Genomic DNA, 20328 nt, shown 5'->3' with positions numbered 1-20328 from the left:
TCTTTGTACCTGAAGAGGCAGCACCACCAGGGCCACGCAGATCATGATGACTACCAGTAACTGGGAAGGCCATATGCGGGGAGTCACATCTCCGAAGCCCACAGTGGAGAAGGTGACAATGCAGAAGTAGAACGAAGTGAAGAGGGAGAGGTTTTTGCCTGCTCGTTCCAGGTGCTGAATCCCACACGTGCTGTATACAAACAAATACGAAGTCAGCATATACAGCTACAGCATGTAGGTTGGTTATGAACCTGGACATAGAGGCCACAAGGAATAGATAAATAAATATGCTGTATTAACAACTAAAAGGTTTGTTTAAATATTAATAAAAAATAAACATTAAGCTTTTGTTTGTCATTTTGACTTCATAACTGATATTTTAATTCATTTTGAGCATTTCTCAGCTAGCAAAAATGGTTTGGATCACTCTTCACCGTTACAATTATACTTTAACCAGTAGTATAGAGTAGAAGAAATCAAAGCACAAAGCTGGTGGGTGCTTTTCAAAGTTTTCACTGTAAATTCTCTTCTTTTAAAGCTGTTGCATCAACCTCCACTGTATAATCTGAAAATGTCTAAGTTCCTGTACGGCTATATCACTGAAATGTGATCTCATACGCTTGTTTTGCACTCGGCTGCGGCAACGGTGTCACATTTACCAGGTCACAAAAAGCAAGAGTATACAGCAAGCTGAAATAACACAAAAACACGGTGGATGCCAGGAGATGTGACGTCAGCTGTCTCACTGTGATGGCATCAGCCACACATGGATAAATCAGTGGATTTGTTTACTTTATTAGTTTGTTTTGCAGTTTTCTTCATTAATATAATTATGATTATGATCTCAATTGCTAGTTTTGAATCATCTGTATAACATGATTTTCATATTTTTAATTTTATGGCCCCATTCAGAGTTAAATAAAGCAGGGTATATTTTGGAGTCCGCCTGCCTTGTGATTGGCAGGTCGCTACCATATGAGTGCACAGAGTCACTCGATTTCTCAGTCAGAGCCAACCATTGCTTGTCACCTCTGGTTTCCAAAAACCAAGACGCTGATGGTGAAAATGCTCAGCTCCAGGCTTCAAAACAACAGTTTATAAACAGCTCACATAATCATGGTTACATCTGTGTTTTACGTGCTGTCTATGAGTTTAACTACCCTGCAGTGAACTAAACAGCACTGTCAAAGTTATGCTCCCATAATATTTGGAATTATCTGGATCACCATTTTTAGTATCGCTTAGTAATTATTAAAAATATAAATAAAAATCTGCACAGTTCTTTCACATTTTAGCAAACACAGACAGAAGCACAATATGTCACCACTCTGAACAGAATGGTTTTACAGTCCCTGCAGAGGCAGGCTCACCCAGTGAAGACGAGGCAGAGCAGGGTGCAGATCAGAATGAGGACCTGGTTAAACATGGCCGAGTTGGTCCTCTGGATCGCTCGATGGACATCGTTCTACCATAAACAACATACAGCAGTTATAGTTAAAAACCTATTCATTTTCTTCTGCTTATCAAATTCAGAGTTATAGGGGGAGGCTGAAGCCTATCACAGCTGTCACAGGACGAGGGTACACTGTTGTAGGGTTAATACACAGAGACAGATAATAGGTCACATCTAGAGTCAATTTAGGATCTCTAATTAATCCAACCCCATGCATGTTTTTTGGATTGTGGGAGGAAGCTGGAATACCTGGAGCAAACCCAAGCAGACACAGTGAAGGCATGCAATAGGACCAGTCTGGATTTGAACTAAGCTCCTGCCTGTTGTGAGGTGACAGTGAGTACTACCACTGGACCACTGTGTTTCCCAAGGATACAAATGCTTATAATCAGTGACACTGCGTCTACCCCTGTTCCATTTAATTGTGAATTCGTTTAGCGGTTGCAGATGCTTCTACTCTTGTATGCTCCCCACTGCAGTCTGCAGAGCAACATGATAAAATGCACACAGCACTGAAAATAATCCCTAATGAGCTCCCTCCTGTGTGCAGCACAAACAGAGCAGAACCAAAGAAGGATTTTTTGTTGTTACAGTGTGGATGTCGGGGAGTACGAAGGCCTCTATAAATCAGTGCATTTAAAATGTCTGAAGTAAATCAATAAGCTGTTGAAAACTGGTCATTAATAGACAAAATTCAGTTAACTGCTTTGACTTACGATCATATTCTCCAAAGCACATTTGGCCAACCAGCAGTTGAGAAACACAGGAATGAAAATGTTCCTTATCGAGGGCCAGAAAATCTGAGGAGAGGTAGAAAACACTTCATTTCAGAGTTTTCTCAAACAATAAAAATCTCACAGCAGTGGGTCATATGTCTGCAGCTTAAACGTGCTACCTGTGAAAATTAAAACTTTTAAGTATTATTGTGTAACGTTTTTATACCCAGAATCATTAAAGAGGAATACTCTGCACTGTCTTAGTCAGCTATGATGTTTGTAGTTCTATCTTCTCTGTCCATGTAGCTCAATCTGCACAAAATGTCAGTGTTACCTCTCTAGTACTTGTTGTAGTTGAGCATTTTCATATAAGAGCTAATCAAAGCAAGCATGCAGCATTAATTACAGCAAGGGCAATGATTTGAATGTTGATGACCCTCTTGTGACAGGCAGATGCACACTTGTCCTGCACATTGATGTAGTTTGGCACCAACAAACTAGTCCTTAATGAAACTTGTTTTATCTTTTAGAGTAGCAAGGCCAAGACTTCTTTAAAGAGACAATTCTGCTGAGCTTGAAATGATTATTTTTTTCTGGCCATCTGGCCACCACAAATCAAGGTGCCATCCATTAGAAAGTACACCCTCTTTAGATTCTATCTATCTTAATATAATCAAAAAACATTATCTTAAGAACAGATAAATACATTTGGAGTAACAACAACATGACAGTAAACCTAAGCAGAAGAGTGTGTAAAAAAATCCAGTACACCCTACCAATCGGACCTAAGAGGTTAAGTAGCAGCCAGGTGCTGATTAAGAGACCATCATTATGCGTGAGTACACCTAATGAGGGTATTACAGGAGCAGAAGTTTTTGCAGTTTGCTGGTCCAGAGCATTCAGTGTGCTTTAACACAATACGGAAGACGAAAGAACTCAGCAACCATCTTTGAGAAGCAACTGCTGCTGCTCATCAATCTGGGAGGGAGTATTACGTCCATCATTTATACAATGCATACAATCCTTCATACAATGAGAATGATTCTTCAAAAGTGGAAAACATTCAAGATAGTAACCAATCTTCCCAGAGGTGGACATAGCATAACACCTTATACCAACTATCAAATCGTCACAGTAGAGGGGTGACGATTTGTTTATTTTGCAGCAACAGGTGCTGGGGACCTTGCAGTCTTAGAATCAACCACAAACTCCTCTGTATAGCAATAATTCCAGAGGCCACATGTTTAACGGGACAATGAGCTCAAGTAAAGCATCAAATCTATAACAAAGTTAAAAGGGAATTTTTCCTTTCCACTTTTGCCAAAGTGCTTGCTCATAGGGGTCATATGATTGTTGGCTTTTTCTCTGTATGTATTATTGTAGGATCTACCTTACAATATAAAGCGCCTTGAGGCGACTGTTGTGTGATTTGGTGTTGTATAAATATATGGAATTGAACTGAATTGAATTAAAAGAGCTGTGCATAAATAAACTGCAAAACTCAGTGAACTGAAGCAATGTTGCAGAAGAGAGTGGGCTAAAATTCCTCCACATCAATGTGAGAGAGTGATATAATCATATAGAAAATGGTTGCTAACTATTAAAGTTATTGCTGCTAAAAGTGATTCCACAAGCTTCTGAATCATAGGATGTGCTTAATTTTTCATGGAGTGCTTCTGCATAATAAAGCACATTTCAGGGTTGTCATGGTAAAACTTTTACCGTAATGATGAAGGGAACTGTGTTGATCATCTCTAGAAGAAAGGACACCTGGAATATCTGCTCCCAAATGTTCCCCTAAAAGTAAAAACAGGCACAGACTTTTAACACTTTCATCTGTAAGCACACAAAAGACAGTGAGTCACTGCAGAGATTCATTGTTGTCTGTCACCCTGCAAAACCACTTATTCCTTCACCTCAGCCATATCCTGCAATTACTGTCTGTCTTTAATGTAGCCTTGACAAATGACTTGGTCTAATTGCACCACTTATGGATTGTCAATCTAGCACATTGTAAGTGATTAATTGTACAGAATGCATTAATCATGTTTGAAGCCAGAGTGCTTTTTTTAGCACACTCTGTCTTACCTTGTAACTCAGATACATTAGTAACATAGTCTCCAGGAAACTAATGATGGCCACAATCACCTGTGCAAAAACAGGATATAAGACATACTTAATTATTTACAACAGCGTTGTCACAAATAATCTTCTAAGAATGACGCTCACCATGTTTTCACATGACGATCAGACATTTATGGTTTGCATTAGACAGTCAAATATTTGGTCAACAGCACAATTGAAAGCAGAGATGGGATCACTCCAGTTGCAACACCTGTCAATATGTTGATGTTCTGACACACGACCCATGTAGTCACTGCTACACTGTTACCTGATCGTGTGAGTACACATGGGTCGGAGAACCCCCGTCTTTAAAAATCGGCCATCATTTTCAACTACACACCTGTAAAGTATCTTGAATCTTGCACGGTTGTGACGCTATGCTGTTGAAATCTGTCCACAGACAGACAGACAGACAGACAGATATACAGAGAGACAGACAGACAGACAGATAAAGACCTGCCCGAGAACTCAAAATGGCTTTGTGGTAGTTCCACTTACAGAAGATGTTTCCAGGACAATTTGTCACAATGACACACACATGCACGCACACAGACACTCACAAGGTACAAACTGTACCAGCTGTGCCAATGAGGCCGGCAAACACACACACAAGTTTATGCAACTCAGTGAAAGTCATTGAAAGTTTTGCTTTATGTGCTCTTTCTTCTCTTGTGACTCACTTGAATGGCCCAGACAGGAAGCTTCCTATCCACCCAGAAGATCAACTCCCTGACAGAGAGAGCACACAAGAGTGACAATTGTACTACATTTAACAACAAATTCCCTCCAAATCAAAGAAAAATTGTACATGATTGGTGTCTATACCATCAGTGACAACGTGAGATAAACAGAAGACCAAGCTGGCAGGGATCTCTTTACATAAATGTTGATAAAAAGGGAAAATCCGATAATGAAAACACCGATGGCCTGCCAGAATAACTAATAAGGTGAATGGAAGAAATGAGGTATCAGACCAAACAAAGAGCTGAAAGAAATCACACCTTTTGCTGCTTACCAGTTAATTTCTCTGTCCTGCACTGAACCGTTCCACTGACAGTCGACACTGTGGAGTAGTGATGATGGTAAGGGAGGAAGGCAGCAAAATAGCAGGAAGTGAAACATGAACATGGGAGGATTTCTGCAGCTGAACTAGATCGTAGACACGTCAGTTTATTAAAGCAAAGTATGAGTTCCTAAATCTTCATACTGAATTAAAATAGAATGCTAGATCTTTTCACACTTTTTAAAAATTTTAAAAACTTAAATATGAAACATACATTTATTTATTAATGATCATTTGATTTGTGTAAAAATTAAAGCACACAACAAGCCAATTAATCAAGTTAACCACCCAAAGGAGCTGGCCAGCTCCTCATAGATAACTGTATGGAAAAGAGAAAAGGCTTCCTGTTCTGTCCTATAAGCAAATCTTTGCTTTATCTATTGGTCCTATAAGACATATCTTCAGTCATCAAAGTTGAACCTTTGTTATATTTCTCATATAACAAAACGCTTTTATACTCACACCTACAGCCAATTTAGAATCACTGGAATTAGTATTAAACTGAAATGCCTGATGTTTGGACTGTGGGAGTAAGCCAAACTAATTCTGGGAGAAACCATGCAAGCACAAAGGGAACATGCAAAATCCACACAGAAAGGCCCCACACTGCTGGTGGAGTCAAGCCCAGGAGCTTCTTGTTCTGAGGTGACTATCTGTGGAATCAAACTCTGATTACCAGTTATTCATGGTCACAACAGCAGATAGATAAAGCACAGCAAAAAGTTGATGGGGCAGACACTGGAATGAGACATTACCTCTACAGATCACCACTGACTGGCCTAAAGTTATCTAGAGTCACTGAGAGGCGACTCTAGATGAACAGATGCAAACTGGGAGGTCTGCACTCGTTTGCGTGTAGCAGCTCTAGAATTGGCAGTTTTACACATAATATTTATTCAATTCATAATAATTTGGTTTTTAAAAAATGAGAAAGGGACCACTTTCATGAGTAAATCATAGTATGTGACATTTAGGTCTTATGATGCGTACAATAGATACAGTATCCTATATATAGTATCGCACATGAGCATGCTGTGTCATCTAAATGACACCAAAGGAGGCTGCTGTTGCTGTGATTACGCAGACTCCAGGGCTTCTAAATAGATATTATGATCCCGACCTGTGGAACAGTCCTCCTACATATAATATGCAGAGCAACCTTAACCAGTAACCTTATATTCAGTACTCAGTACTCGGCATTTTATTTGCAGTTTAGCTTCTTTTTTCACCTTTTTTTGTTGCTTTCCTTTAAAGAATTAATCAACTGCAATGGATGAATAACAAATCTTAACATTATAATTGTTTTTTTCATTTTTTGAGAGTGTTGTGATAACATTGCGTTAGAATGTGCTTGATAAAAATCCTCGACTTGACCTGAAAACCTTTATTTTAAACAAACCATTTGTTGTTGCCACTGGGAGCGTTTTGCTGTGCAGCGCTGTGGCTGGCGCCTGCGCTCTGAGCGGGGTTGTCTGTCATTACTCTGATGATGTACAGCAGACAGGTGAGCAGCTTCAGGGAAAAGTTGAACACACGAATCCTGAGGCCTGAAGGCAAAAGAAAATAAGATTTGTATAAATAAATCTTATTTGTAAGTAAGATTTATTGTGACAGTGTGTACATAGGCTTTCCTGTGTTTAAGTTTAAACTGTATTTAACACAGTGTCATTTCTTCAGAGTAAATCTCTGACAGGTAAGGAAAAAACATCTGGGATTCTCCACAGGTGTTCTCATACAATGGTGGAAATAATCATTTGATCCCGGGCTGAATTTGTAAGTTTGTCTCTAATTTTTAAAATATTTTTATAATTTTTATAGTTTTTTGGAGAGACAAAACATCAACCAAAAATCCAGAAAAAACAAATTACATGAATTATATCATTGATTTTCATGTCAGTGATTCTTAAGCAAAGTCTAACTTAATACTTGGGGGAGAAACTTTTGCTGGAAAGCACAGCGGCAATATGTTTCTTGTAGCTGGTCACCATGTTTCACACATCTCAGGGGGAATTTTAGCCCACTCCTCTTTACAGAAACTCTCTAAATCCTTTAGGTTTCGTGGTTGCTGCTTGGCAACTCAAAGGTTCAGCTCCATCCACAGATTTTCTCCAGGACTGAGATTTGGAGACTTGCTAAGCCACTCCATCACCTTAATTTGCTTCTTCTTTAATCACTCCTTTGTTGGCTCTGTGGTTTCTTTTAAGTCACTGTCATGCTGGAAGACCCATCTTCAGTGTTCTGGCTGAGAGAAGAGATTTTATGGTACACTGCCCAGTCCATTGCCCCATTAATCCGATGAAGGTGTCCATCATCGGATTGCCCCAAACAGCCCCAAAGCACAATGTTTCCACCTCTGTGCTTGACTGTGGGGATTGTGTTCTTTGGATCATATAATTATTAAATATTTCATTCAAAATAAGACACACAACTACAACGTCGGAAAAGACCCAGGGAAACCGAGTTGACGATAGAAACCCTGAAAACCACAAATTCCACACCAGAGTCTCAACTCTCGCGGCTTAAGATGGGCCTGTACATGTGCCCAATTGAGCAGGGGACATGGCCTGTATTTATATAGCGCTTTTACTAGTCCCTAAGGGGACTTTTACTTTACTAGTCTTTACTTTACTTTTACTTTACTACTTTACTAGTCCCTAAGGACCCCAAAGCGCTTTACATATCCAGTCATCCACCCATTCACACACTGGTGATGGCAAGCTACATTGTAGCCACAGCTGCCCTGGGGCGCACTGACAGAGGTGAGGCTGCCGGACACTGGCGCCACCGGGCCCTCTGACCACCACCAGTAGGCAACGGGTGAAGTGTCTTGCCCAAGGACACAACGACCAAGACTGTCCAAGCCGGGGCTCGAACCTGCAACCTTCCGATTACAAGGCGAACTCCCAACTCTTGAGCCACGATCGCCCTGCAGGGTGCAGCAACATATCAATCTATATCAATCCCTTACAGTGTAGTAGTATGTTACCAGTGGAGTTCTTGGTGACTGTGGCCTCAACTACCTTAAGATCATTATCAAGCTCCACCCATGTGGTTTTGGGTGATCCACCACCTTTCTCGTGATCATCCTATGAGGCAAGATCTTGCATGGAGCTCCAGACTGAAGGCGACTGATGGTCATTTTATATTTCTTCCATTTCTGAATAATCACACCAACAACTGTAGCCCATTCCAGCCTTGTGCAGGTCTACAATCTCATCCCTGATGTCCTTTGGCAGATCTTTGGTCTTGCCCATGGTGGTGGAGCAGTTGGAATGGATGAAACAGATTCTGTGGGCAGGTGTGCTTTATACACATAATGACTTGAGATCAGGACCATCTCTAATTGCTTGGCTGATTTTTTGATTGATTGCAATTGACACATACTACCAATCTGCAGGAATCAGAATAATTCTGGCTGGGTTGTAGAGGATCAAATACTTATTTCACTCAGTGACATACAAATCAATTCACAATTCTTCATATAATGAGTCTTTTCTGGATTTTTAATTGATATTAAAATTAATATATAACTACCATGAAAATTTAAAACTGTTCTTTAGAAGTCAGCAAATGTACATATTCAATCATTATTTCCCCTTCTTTACACATTTGGGTCTTATTATGCACAGCTTTCTGGGTTTGCTTTTGTCGCGTTGCCCTTTAATGTGCCCTTTCAATTAAGCAGCACTCATCGTAAGAACATGAGATGGTGGCCGGTACCATCCACTTACTTGATCTTTGGTTTTTGATGAAGAAAAGCTTCAGGCGCTCCTTGAAAGTGTTTTCGTTCACATAAAACTCTACCTGCACCCTAACAGGTAAGAGAGGGAGAGAGACAGTCACACAAGAATCAGCAGCATTAACAGAGATACGAAGATGTTTTTCAAACCGACGACCTTAATACAGCATGAATATTCATAATGCTGTTTTTGTAATTATCTGCCTGAGGAGAGTTATGTAATTATCTGTGTCTGATTTAGTTTCCAATTACATGACAGGACTCCTGTAGGCCACGCAGTTTCAACTGAAGAAACCAAAGAGCAGCTGCTAGAGTGGAGCATCATTTTAGCCAGGAGTGAAGTTAAAAGAGACGAAGGTAAATATTTTTGCACATTTTTTGTATGCAAGACAACAACATTCATATTTTAAAAGGAAAAGAGAAGAGCACAGAGCCTTTTTTTTCTATTCCTCTGATATCATCATTAAAAAGGTCATATAGTAGATGGGAACAGTTTATGCAGATATCACTGTGTCAGTGACATCTATCAGTGGCATTGCTAGATTTCCATATCAGACCAAAGCATGTTTTATGATGAGAAATCCAACATCCAGAAATGGAATGAAAAGACGCGCTTGTGCATAAATGAATATTAGATTTGTTTCTGCACCATCCCACAGAAGGATTACACATGTTGTGCGAGACATTGTGCACACCCGTTTGTATTTGCTATTAAGAATGATATAATGAAGATGAAAATGTATATTCATCAGTGACTCCTTTACAAATTAACTGTGGTTATTGAGAAAATATCTTGAGTGTGAGGAGATTCATTTTTATTCTGGTATGCCTTAGTAACATTTTCAGTATCTCTCATCCTAATCCTGTTGCTGCTCATATTTATGCTAAATTAGAAATCACTGCATCTCCCCACACAGCTGCGTTTGTGCACTCTCAAAGCTGTCAAAGACTGATCCTCCTGCATCCCTGTGACAGCATCAGCCCATCCATCAGGTTTTGATGTGGAGGTCCAATCTAGTTTGAGTGCCTGTGACATTTTTTTCAAACTGTCGTGACTCCCAAGGAAAAACAACACGGGCACAATGAGAACATGAAAACTCCCAAAAAGAAGACACTTCAAATGTAAGACCCTGTTGCCAACAACTGACTGCCTGTGCTGTTGCTACTGTATCGCTTGGCTTATTACTCGTGCCAGCTGGTGAGATGCTTGAGTCAATATAGTACTGTGCAAAAGTTCTGAGTCACTCCTATTTTCTTATATTTCTCTTTGAAGGAGGGAGACTTACAACCTCTTTAAGGTTGTCTTGAGGAAAGGTTCACCAGACTTTCTGAAGGTCTTTCAAAGTTTTTCTTGCTGTTTTTTCACTAATTCACATTGTGCCTACACATACCAGAAGCAACAAGGTGATTCCCAGAGAGCTCTTAGCTAAACACTTGGTATATATCTGAGGAAACGTGTTGCAGAGGAAACAAGGTTTGAAGAAACTGGACAGTCAAGTCCAGGATAGCTGAGGATAAAATCAGAAGTGGCAGGTCTAATGAAGTACCTATAACAGATGAACAGTATTTTAAAGTCATGTCATTAAGAAATAGGGAAGGTAAATCCAGCAAAGACCTGACAAAAGACCTGGGAGTTGCATCTAGCCCTTCCAATTATCCATCTTCCAATTATCCAATGAAACCTTATCAGAAATGGTCTCAGTACAAGGATGGCTGTCAAGAAGACATTCTTAAGGAAGCTGTTTGGCAATAGCTTCATTTTTCAGCGAGGTGATAATCCCAAACACAGTTCAGTAAAATCATACCACACAGTGAAAACTAAAACACACCAGGATCTGCTGAGAATTGGCCTCGTCCTATCCTGGCCTCAACATTATTGAAGCAGTGTGGGATCATATTGACAGAGAAGGGAACAAAAGGTGGCCAATATCCATAAAAGAGCTTTGAATGTCCTCCAAGAAGCCTGGAGAACTATTTCTGAAGACTACATAAAGAAATGACAAGAAGGCTAGGCTAAGCGAGTTGAGGCTGTGCTGAAGTTAAAGGTGGTCAAACCAAATATTGACTTTTGTTAGAATTCTACCAACTCTGTTTTATCTCATTTACCTTATTTCCATCTATGTTTGCACAACTCAATAAATCACTGCATCTGTTTCTCATTTTCCTAGTAAAGTATTAGGAAATGAAGAGTGACTCAAGACTTTTGCACAGCGCTGTATACCTCATCAAATTATGCTAAATCCAAACTAGCTGGGATTAGGAGAGATTCCTTGGGAAAAAGAATCTCGCTTGTAAGGGGCTGGATCTTAGCTGAGCTGACACGGGCTGAAAGATGGGAAGAACCGAGGACAGCACAAACTATTACAGGGCTAACACAGAAAGAAAGGCAACCACCACACACTCTCACATCCACATGTCCATCCAATTTAAAACCACAAATTAACTTAACAAGCATGTTTTTGGACTGAAAGAGAAAACCAGAACACCAGGGGAAACCCACACAGGTAAAGAAAACAACAGTGAACCAGGAGGTTTAAAAACAAGCTTCTTGCTGTGTGGCAAAAAGAGAGAAAGTGCAAAAACTCCTTTGATCGCTATGAATGAAAGAGAATTTCAGTGCTGTCTTTGCAGTACTATTTTCTGATGCATGGGCATGGGAAGGTATGAAAAGGAAGGCATGAGAGAGATTAGCAGGATTTCAGAAAGGGTGAAAAACTGCAACGCTTCACTGATGCTCCATTAATCTCAAGTTTTGGCTTGTGGCTGAAAGGATCACAGTGGAAGGGAAAGGGCGGTGTGGGTTGTTGGATGCGGCACTAAAATGGCTATTACAGTTCTTCACGACACTAAAACTACATCACAGTGATGGAAACCCTTCAGTGAAAAAAACTGAGAGAACCGCTCTGCGATGAGAACTAAAAACATCTGTAACATGGGGCCAGCAGCGGGACAGAAATGGGCTCTGGAGGCAGAAACACTTCAAATGAGAGGCTGTGCTGTCGTATATGAGAGTCCTACAGATTGATCTCTGTCTGTGTCTGTCTGTCTGTCTATCGCGTCCTTATACCCTCCCACGCATACATAGGCCTAATGGGTACAAGTAATGGCCCTTAATCAGCTCCTGTTGAGCACACAATTACGAACTGAAGAGGTCTGATATTAGTCATACTGCAGTGTCACGTCGGAGTTTCAGGCAACAAGACGCACACTTCTGTGACCAATTAGATCTTTTTAAACGCTTGCTTGTGGCTCAGCGAGTGTGTGTGTGTGATCATTGCCTCGCTTTCATTAAATCAATGCAGCTCGAGGGGTTCATCAATAACAGCATAGACCTGTTGCTTCCAATCCAAAAGGCCCATTCATCAATTGACAGAAAATATATGGATTAATATATATGTAAAAAGTCCTCAAGCAAAAAGTCCCAAAAATCTTACAAACTTTCAGTTAATTTGTTTTTTCTTCTCATTTATGTGACACTAAGCTGACTTTTAAATTACCGCTAAAACAAATCAATTATTGGTACGACTGAAACAAAATGTACAAAGATTCAGTTCATGTGCGTCTCAGCAGTCAACATTTGCGCGTTTTCGTGACTGAAGACCTTTCCGTTTTCGACTACTTTAAATAGTCACCTTGCAAATTCGCGAGTGGGGGTTTTCACACTTGAACAAAAGAAGTACAGGAGTAACTGAGAACATAATAATCCACAATAGCGACCTTAAGATACCGTTTTACTTTCTATAATAGCAGAAGTGTCGATGCGTAAAGAAGAAATGACTTTCTGATCCTGGCCCCTATAAATAAATAAATAGGAAGGTTTTTTTTTTGTTTGTTTATTTTTCCACCTCTTATCAAACTCCTGCTTATCTCCTAATAACTCCTAATACGTAATAACTACGACTCTTCCCGCCTGAAAATAATAATTCACAGCAAAGAGAAGGGGAAAAAAAGCCGTGGACAGCATTATTCTCCCGCCTCTTTACCGGCGCATCCACTTCCATTAACATTTGGACATCGTGCGCACTTCGGAGGGTAAATTCTCCTCTCCGCGTGGCCCTACCTCTGCCCGGCGTCACCACTACCAAACGTGTCCGACCTCCAGGTTGGGATGAGGATCTCCGGATCCATCGTGCAGGACACCTGTAGCTGCGTCGTGCAACCAGTTTGAATTCCTACAGATGACCAACGTGCCTCACTGCAGCTCTAAAATACCAGCGCAGCACTGCCGGAGGATGAACTGATTTTAGCTTTAACTTATGAAACGACACGATAAAGATAAGAAGATAAAAATAAGAAACCATAGACGAAGCGGTTTTTTTTTTAATATATTTTATTTTCAGATGCTTGTTGGAGTATTTTTAGAAATATATTCCCGCAGCTCGTTTTTATTTTTTATTTTTTCCCTTCTTTGCGCGGGCCTGTTGCCACAGCAACGTTGCTTTGACAGGAATAACCCTAACTGCTGCTGCTGCAGCATGGTCCTCTCCAGCAGCACAAAGCTGTAAACATTCACTGTGCCATATCAGAGAGATTGTCAGATGAACTCGGATTTGTTTTAATTTGCTGTTGGCATCAGCAGCATGTCAGCAGACTACCCTCAGCCTGTTGGAAGGAAGTTTTCATGACTCGGAGCTCGTACAGTCTCAATGAATGTGCCGCCTTACCGTCTGTTCTTCTGTCTGATCATGCTAAACACAAGTTGGTGATGACGCTCGCTTTGCTCTGCAGGATGTGGTGGATTGAGACAAAAACAGAAAGATGATGCACTTTTACAAAAAGAAAAATGAACAGGCAGTGCAGATGAAAGGAAAATCAAGAGGACTGATCTGGCGGTCACCCTCCCTTCAGTCTCCCACCTCTTTGTCTCCTCTAAATTTGCGATGTCTGAAGTACTAATTTATAGATGACCTTGCCCCCAGCAGTCAGTGCTTTTGAAAATAGGAGGAAAGGCCATCCCTCTTGAACCCCCTTTCGCCCACACCAGTACAGCCACTCAGTGTGGCTTCTGAGTTGCACGTGAACACCCTTACATCACAGCCTCTGCCTGTAAGACACCTCATGGTGTTCAGGATCACAAAGTTTAGATAAAAATCAGGTAGGGGATAGTCAAGGCAGGGCAGTCAAACATAAGGCTCGGGGGCCAGAATTGGTCTGGCAAAGACTCCAATCCAGCTCAGTGGAAGGCTTTGGAAAATCTAAAGGGGGGCATAGATCATGAACGTTTAACAGTATTTTCATGTTTTACAGCTTTTTCTATTAATAAATAACTTTATCATAGCCATTTATACTACTTTAAAAGTTACATAATAGATAAACAATTAATATCTACTTTAGATATTTTCTACTACAGACAAAACAAGCTTTAATATAACACAAGACAGTCTGGGCAGTGGACCTTTTCTGTTGTTTTACACATTGATCATGTAGCAAACTGAGACATATTTTTGAAATTGGACTCAGTTGTGGCAAATTATGTTGCCACTACTGAGTGTTGATTCCTTTAGAAAGGAACCTTTGAGTGAGGGATGATTCCCCGGACAGATGTGACCGGTGACATTTGGGGTTTCAAGACACAGCTCTTGACTTGACCACTGGAACGCTAACCTGAAGCATCAGTCCCCTATAAACAACACTATCTCCTAAGGACAGAAGATGCGCTCATTTGCAGGGACAGAACAGAAAAAAAGACGGGAAACCATTTAAATAGGAGCTGGAAAGGTTTGGAGCTTTCTCGAAGAGAAAACGAGGATAGCTGTGAGGACAGCTGGAGAAAAGGTCATCTTTGACTAAAAGCATTGGCAGAGCTTGTTGTTATTCCTCATCAAACAAAACAGATATGACAAATATTACAAACAGCTCTACAGTCTGAAATGCTTGCTGCTGCTGTTATCACTTCTAAAATTACATCTGATCATACCTCTCCAGCGGTCCATCTGGAGAACACGCGATTATGCACTGAATAAACATCCCGAGGACGTTTTAGCTTTTTAGCTGACTTACCCAAATTATGAACGTCAATTCACTTCAAAACGTTATGCTGTAAGAGAAAAAAGAGTGCCTAATTCTTATTCTTTGAGTTTGTGCTTAAACTAATGAAGAAGGTCTCTAAATTCCCTAAAGTAGAATGTTTTTTATTCTCAGGATGGAAACCAGTGAAGCAGATCTCAGAAAAACAGAAGCATCACACACAGATGCTGCAGCTGAGTAGAGCGCTGAAGGCAGAAGATGAGGAAAGACAGATAGACCGACGGAGAGATCTCATTTTCAATTCTGACAGTGAAGTAGGTCGCAATGTTGTCGCAGAAAAGAAAAATGTGTTTCAAGTCAAACTTCTTCAATCTTCAAATACGTACACAGACACCTGCTCCACAGCTTCTCATGCACCTCCCTCTTATTCAGCACCATGGACAGCGCTGCAAATCCTGCTACGTTTCTGGCACCTTTTAAACACAAACGCCACTTAGACCGGAAAAAGAGAACACTTCAGACTGCGCTCCTACGTGCTAAAGTCTGGAGGGGGCAAACACTGGTAAACACTCCATGAACAAAGCCTTTTCAGCAACTACAAAGAGGTGAATCAAGTGGGATTAAACTCCAAATAACAGTATTTGTCAGGAATAAAAAAAAAAAAAGGTCTGGCAATCAGCACGCTTGATAAGTGAAAGCAACATGCGCGGACGACCAACAGAGCTGTGATGAGATTTAATTCAATTCAATTTACTTGTTTTTTTCACCCTGTATATGTCTTGGGGCTGTTGCAAATAAAACACTAATAACTTACATAAAATTCAAACAGTTGGAGTCAAAAATTAACAACAACAGCAGCCACTTAAAATAAAACAGGGGGAATAATGGATGTGTGCTCTTTTTTAGATGTCGTCATTTTACACTACTTCACTTAATGCTTTCATAACGTTTTATAGAGGCTGACCAACATCAATTAATCTGACAATTTATTACCACAGTTATTAGTAATAGTAGATTCATCTTCACAAAATGGTGCGAAAAGAAACCAAGGTCTTCTTTTCTTTATTATTAGATTTACCCCCAAATAGTCCACATTAAAGAGGATTAAGCAGCATTTGTTTAAAGATTACAGCTGCTTGCTTTGGGATACAAAACTAAGTAGGACAACTAACCGATTCTGACAAAAAAACATCCACCGTTTAACTCAACTGTTACACTTGCTTGCTGAGAGAGTGCTAGTTAGCAAATAATGTTAACTAACTAACATTAATCATTCACTAAAGTAAAGCAAAAATGAGATCAATAGCCAATCTTATTGGGCAAACAGCTGTTTGCTAAACGTAAAGAAATGGTGCATTGAAAGGATAAAAAGCCGGCATGTTAGCTATAATACTTATAATACTTAAAGTAACAACTAAATGTTGAAATAACTCAAATTAGTAAACTACAAATAGCAAAACAGCTAATTATATATGACCAAAACCTAAGAGTTACAAATAAATGTTGCAACAGCTCAACTTAGATGAGTAAAAAGCAATAAACAGCTAACACAGGTAGCTCAGCTAAGGGTCAATAGTCAAAATAATTTGTTAAAAGTAATAGGCAAACAGCAAAAGTGCTGAATTTAAGAGACAATTACCTGAAATACGAAGCTAAATTCAATGTTGAGAAATTGCTAAACTGGTGTATAGACAGCTGAAATATTAGGCTACCTATAACACCCATTATAAAGGTTATATGTCTATGAGCTGATGCGTCTGTCAGAATTGTACAAATTTTAAGTTTGACAGTTTCTTCTCAGCTTACTTCTTTCGGTTCCTGACCACCTCAAACACCACGTCTCAGCCAAGTTTGTGTGTTATAAGCAGAGCTTCCTGCCTACCTGTCATCATTCGGGAAGCTCTGGTCCCCAAGAAGAAGGTCTCTGAAGCGGAAACGGGGTGGCAGAGGAAGCACCTCGCTCTCTAGCTGCTCCATCTTGAGAGTAGAGATGTCTAAGATAACCCCAGTACTGCGGCTGCTGTTTTTGGTCTGGAGTGGGGCTGGGGATGAGCTGGGGGGAGGGACAGGAGAAAAGTAAAGAAACAGAAGGCAGAGAAAGTTGTGCAAAAGTGAAGGAAGCCAGTTGAGCCAATGTTGAAAGGAAACAAGAAGCACAAGGAGAAGGAAAGGAGGCAAGGAAGGTAAACATGGGATGGAAAAGTGCAGTTGACGGGGCCCGGGTATGGAGTTACAGAAAATCAGACCAAAAAGGATAATGCCCCTAATGAATACTTTATATTGTACTGTAAAGTTTATATTTTTGTATTTTTAGTAAAGATAATCCCAAACAATGACCTTTGCAGCTAAAATCTTTGTGTAATGAAGAACCAGCCAACATATGTTCACCTGAAGCACCATGCATTGTGGCTTCTTCACTATCCTGGGACAGAAGCAGGGACAGGCTAAAATGCTGCTGCTGTGTGATGATTCAGGCTTAAAAGCAGAAATTAGCATGCATTCAAGGTTATGTCGCTCCTGTGCTGCTTACAGACCATAGAAGACAGACCTGAGTACTTTCCACAACTTTATTAATAGGATTTAACTTTGTTAACAGAAGCGTTTGTTTCTTTAGATTAACAGAGTATACACATGCTTGCATGAAATGGAAAAAAATACCCTTTCTTTTTAGACACAGATCAAAGTGCCTTCTTTCAATTCAGGGCATGTTCATGTAGTGGTATATTTTTTAAATTGTTGTACTATTACTTCACTTTTCCAAAATATCCAAGAGTATTTTGTCCACCACCAGGTTCAACATATGGCTCAGCTTCAAGTACACATCATTCATATTATGAATGATGATTATGAATCACTATAGATTCATAACTTGGATTAAAGTTGATCTCAACCAGTGGGAAAGAAAGTAAAAAATCTTCAGCTGCTGTGTTTTTCTGAATGGCTGCAGATGCTGAGACACATCTCTCTAATGTGCAGCCCGAAAGCCTGAGTAACATGCAAAGGTTAAGTACAGCATAGTGGGATTTTACCTTTACTGCTGGAGAAGATGATGTGGGAAGATGAACTGATTCTGTCGCTTGAAGAAATGAGATGAATTAGAAACTCCAGAGTGAAGTGAGCGGCGTTATTTATGCCTTAATATTTTTAACTGTGTGGCTGTCGCAGCATGGATGGATGCTTTTGTGAGATTACACTCTTGCTTTCAATATTTGTTAAATGATCAGCGCCGGTCAGCACATCACCTTTATAATTAAAATATTGCATCCTTTGATAAAATATGACTCATTGCAGGGTAGTTATTAATGCAAGTGAACCTGGTTTGGTGTGAAGACGAATAACGTTTTCAGGCTCTTAGAATTGCACAAAACAGAATCTCCATCACTGTGTCTGTCAGCTTTGGTCCTCCATTAACCTTGTCAAACTTAATGCATGATTGATGAAGGGGATGTTTTGATTTTGATACTGTGATTTTGTTTAACTCATCCATCTAAGCAAATACAACCCAGGAGTAAAGTTCACCATTCAGCTCTCATAAGATAAGTGAAGACATGAAAAATGTGTTATTACATTTAAATAGTTCAGCACGTATGGATGCATGTGATATATCTGTATGGCTTCAGTATCCATTTTTTAAGAGAAGATGGTTTTTGTTTTGGCCAAAAATCATCCCAAATGTTCTTAAGAAAGCATGTGCGTGCACGGGTCAAACCAGGCATCACCAGCCCTGGTAATGGATTCATATGAGCTGCAGATAATCTGTTATCTATAGGCCAACACTGAAAGCTGAGACAGCACACCGGTGAACAGCTGGACACAAAACAGGTGATGACGGATGAGCAGATTGTGTATGGATGAGAAAAACAATGCAACACGTTTACGTCACATCAGTCACATTATTCAACAGGCAAATTTCCTGATATTTTTTTTTAGAATCAAATCCCAAACTAACCCGCAAGTGAATATACTTAAAAAAAAAAAAAAAAAAAAAAAAATATATATATATATATATATATATATATATATATATATATATATATATATATATATATATATATATATATATATATAACTTCATCCTCGTCAATCACATAATGGATGAAGTTCGCCGGTTGAGGCTACTTGTTGGAGTCTCTGAGCTGTTGCTTGTCTTACCGTGGCTTGTGGTCGTTCACGCTCCCGTCATCGTTCACAAATGACTGATTCACGTAACATTCACTGCACATTTTGGCCGGAGATCCGGCGCTGCCGTCGGACTGGAGTGCTGCGGTGGTCGGCGTTGAGTCTCCCTTGGCGAAGTCGTCTTCCTGGATTAATTGCATCGGAGGGTGATCTGCCAAAAAGGAGTGTACTCCTGGAGATAAAACACGCGCTCCTTTAAAAGTGATTTTGACCGTGCGCGCGCGCGCGCCCCTCTCACCTATCCAGGTGCATTTCGAAGGTGAGTTTGTGTCAGCCTACGCACAGACAGAGGCTGCCAGCGATGTGACAACCGCCCGATGAACTCTTCAAACGGACACGCTGAGTGAAATCATTTGGCTGTCAGCGTGTAGAGTGGGAAACACTGTGGGACGCAGAGAGGACAGGTCTGCAGCAGCAGCGAACATCACAGCTCTGCTTATTGAGGTGCGGGTACACCTCATGACATAACTGTCGAATTATCACCCAACTCTTGATGATGAGGGAGACAGAGACGGAGAGAGAGCGAGAGAGAGAGAGTTTAGCACCATCTGTTGGAGGCTCTGAGTCTCCTCAGAGACTCCAACAGAGCTCAAGTTGAAACGGGAACATTAACATTTAGGCAAGGACACAAGAGATCAGCGCATTTCAGCCTTCAACATAAGCATGACCACGGAGTCTGAACAACGCTTGGACTTTTTATTTATTTATTTATTTATTTATTTTAAAAAGCTTATATTGTGCTGTACTGCTGTTTTTATTGGATGTTTGCCATCTTAAGCAATTGTGGTACAATCAAGCAAAAATACTGTTTAAGGGGGAAATGCATTCAGAGTGCAGAAGAAAAAGTGTCAGCAAAATCCACTTCAAGCATCACAAGTAAACATCTGCAGGGAAAATAGCCCAGCTGTGCTTGATATATAGATATTTTATGAGGGTTGTGAGACAATGAATATGTTAATTAATCAATCAATCTAATCTAATCCGCATTGAAACAAATGCACACAAAATCAGTGAAAGCCATTATATTCCCATGGATAAAAAAAATGTTGACCATTTCCCCTTTTAAAAGGAGTAGGAGGAAGCTAAT

At 40.1% G+C, this 20328-nt stretch overlaps 1 protein-coding gene across 1 annotated transcript in view; it reads right to left on the bottom strand.

Moving 5' to 3' along the window:
* kcnt1a (potassium sodium-activated channel subfamily T member 1a) overlaps positions 1-13356 on the bottom strand; it is a 35559-nt gene extending 22203 nt beyond the window's left edge. Inside the window, exons 1-10 of the mRNA XM_080303596.1 lie at positions 13156-13356; positions 9088-9167; positions 6756-6903; positions 5309-5356; positions 4974-5022; positions 4258-4317; positions 3892-3966; positions 2170-2253; positions 1371-1465; positions 10-190 (exon numbers count right to left, since the gene is read on the bottom strand). Coding sequence (XP_080159722.1) covers positions 10-190; positions 1371-1465; positions 2170-2253; positions 3892-3966; positions 4258-4317; positions 4974-5022; positions 5309-5356; positions 6756-6903; positions 9088-9167; positions 13156-13223 — 888 coding nt within the window. The 5' untranslated portion in view covers positions 13224-13356. The remainder of the gene's footprint in view (positions 1-9; positions 191-1370; positions 1466-2169; positions 2254-3891; positions 3967-4257; positions 4318-4973; positions 5023-5308; positions 5357-6755; positions 6904-9087; positions 9168-13155) is intronic.
* Between the last annotated feature and the right edge of the window lie 6972 nt (positions 13357-20328).

The sequence above is a fragment of the Astatotilapia calliptera genome, chromosome 7, assembly GCF_964374335.1.
Source record: "Astatotilapia calliptera chromosome 7, fAstCal68.1, whole genome shotgun sequence".
NCBI lineage: Eukaryota > Metazoa > Chordata > Actinopteri > Cichliformes > Cichlidae > Astatotilapia > Astatotilapia calliptera.
Note: the sequence above shows the minus strand (reverse complement) of the source record. Positions and strands in the feature narration are given on the sequence as shown.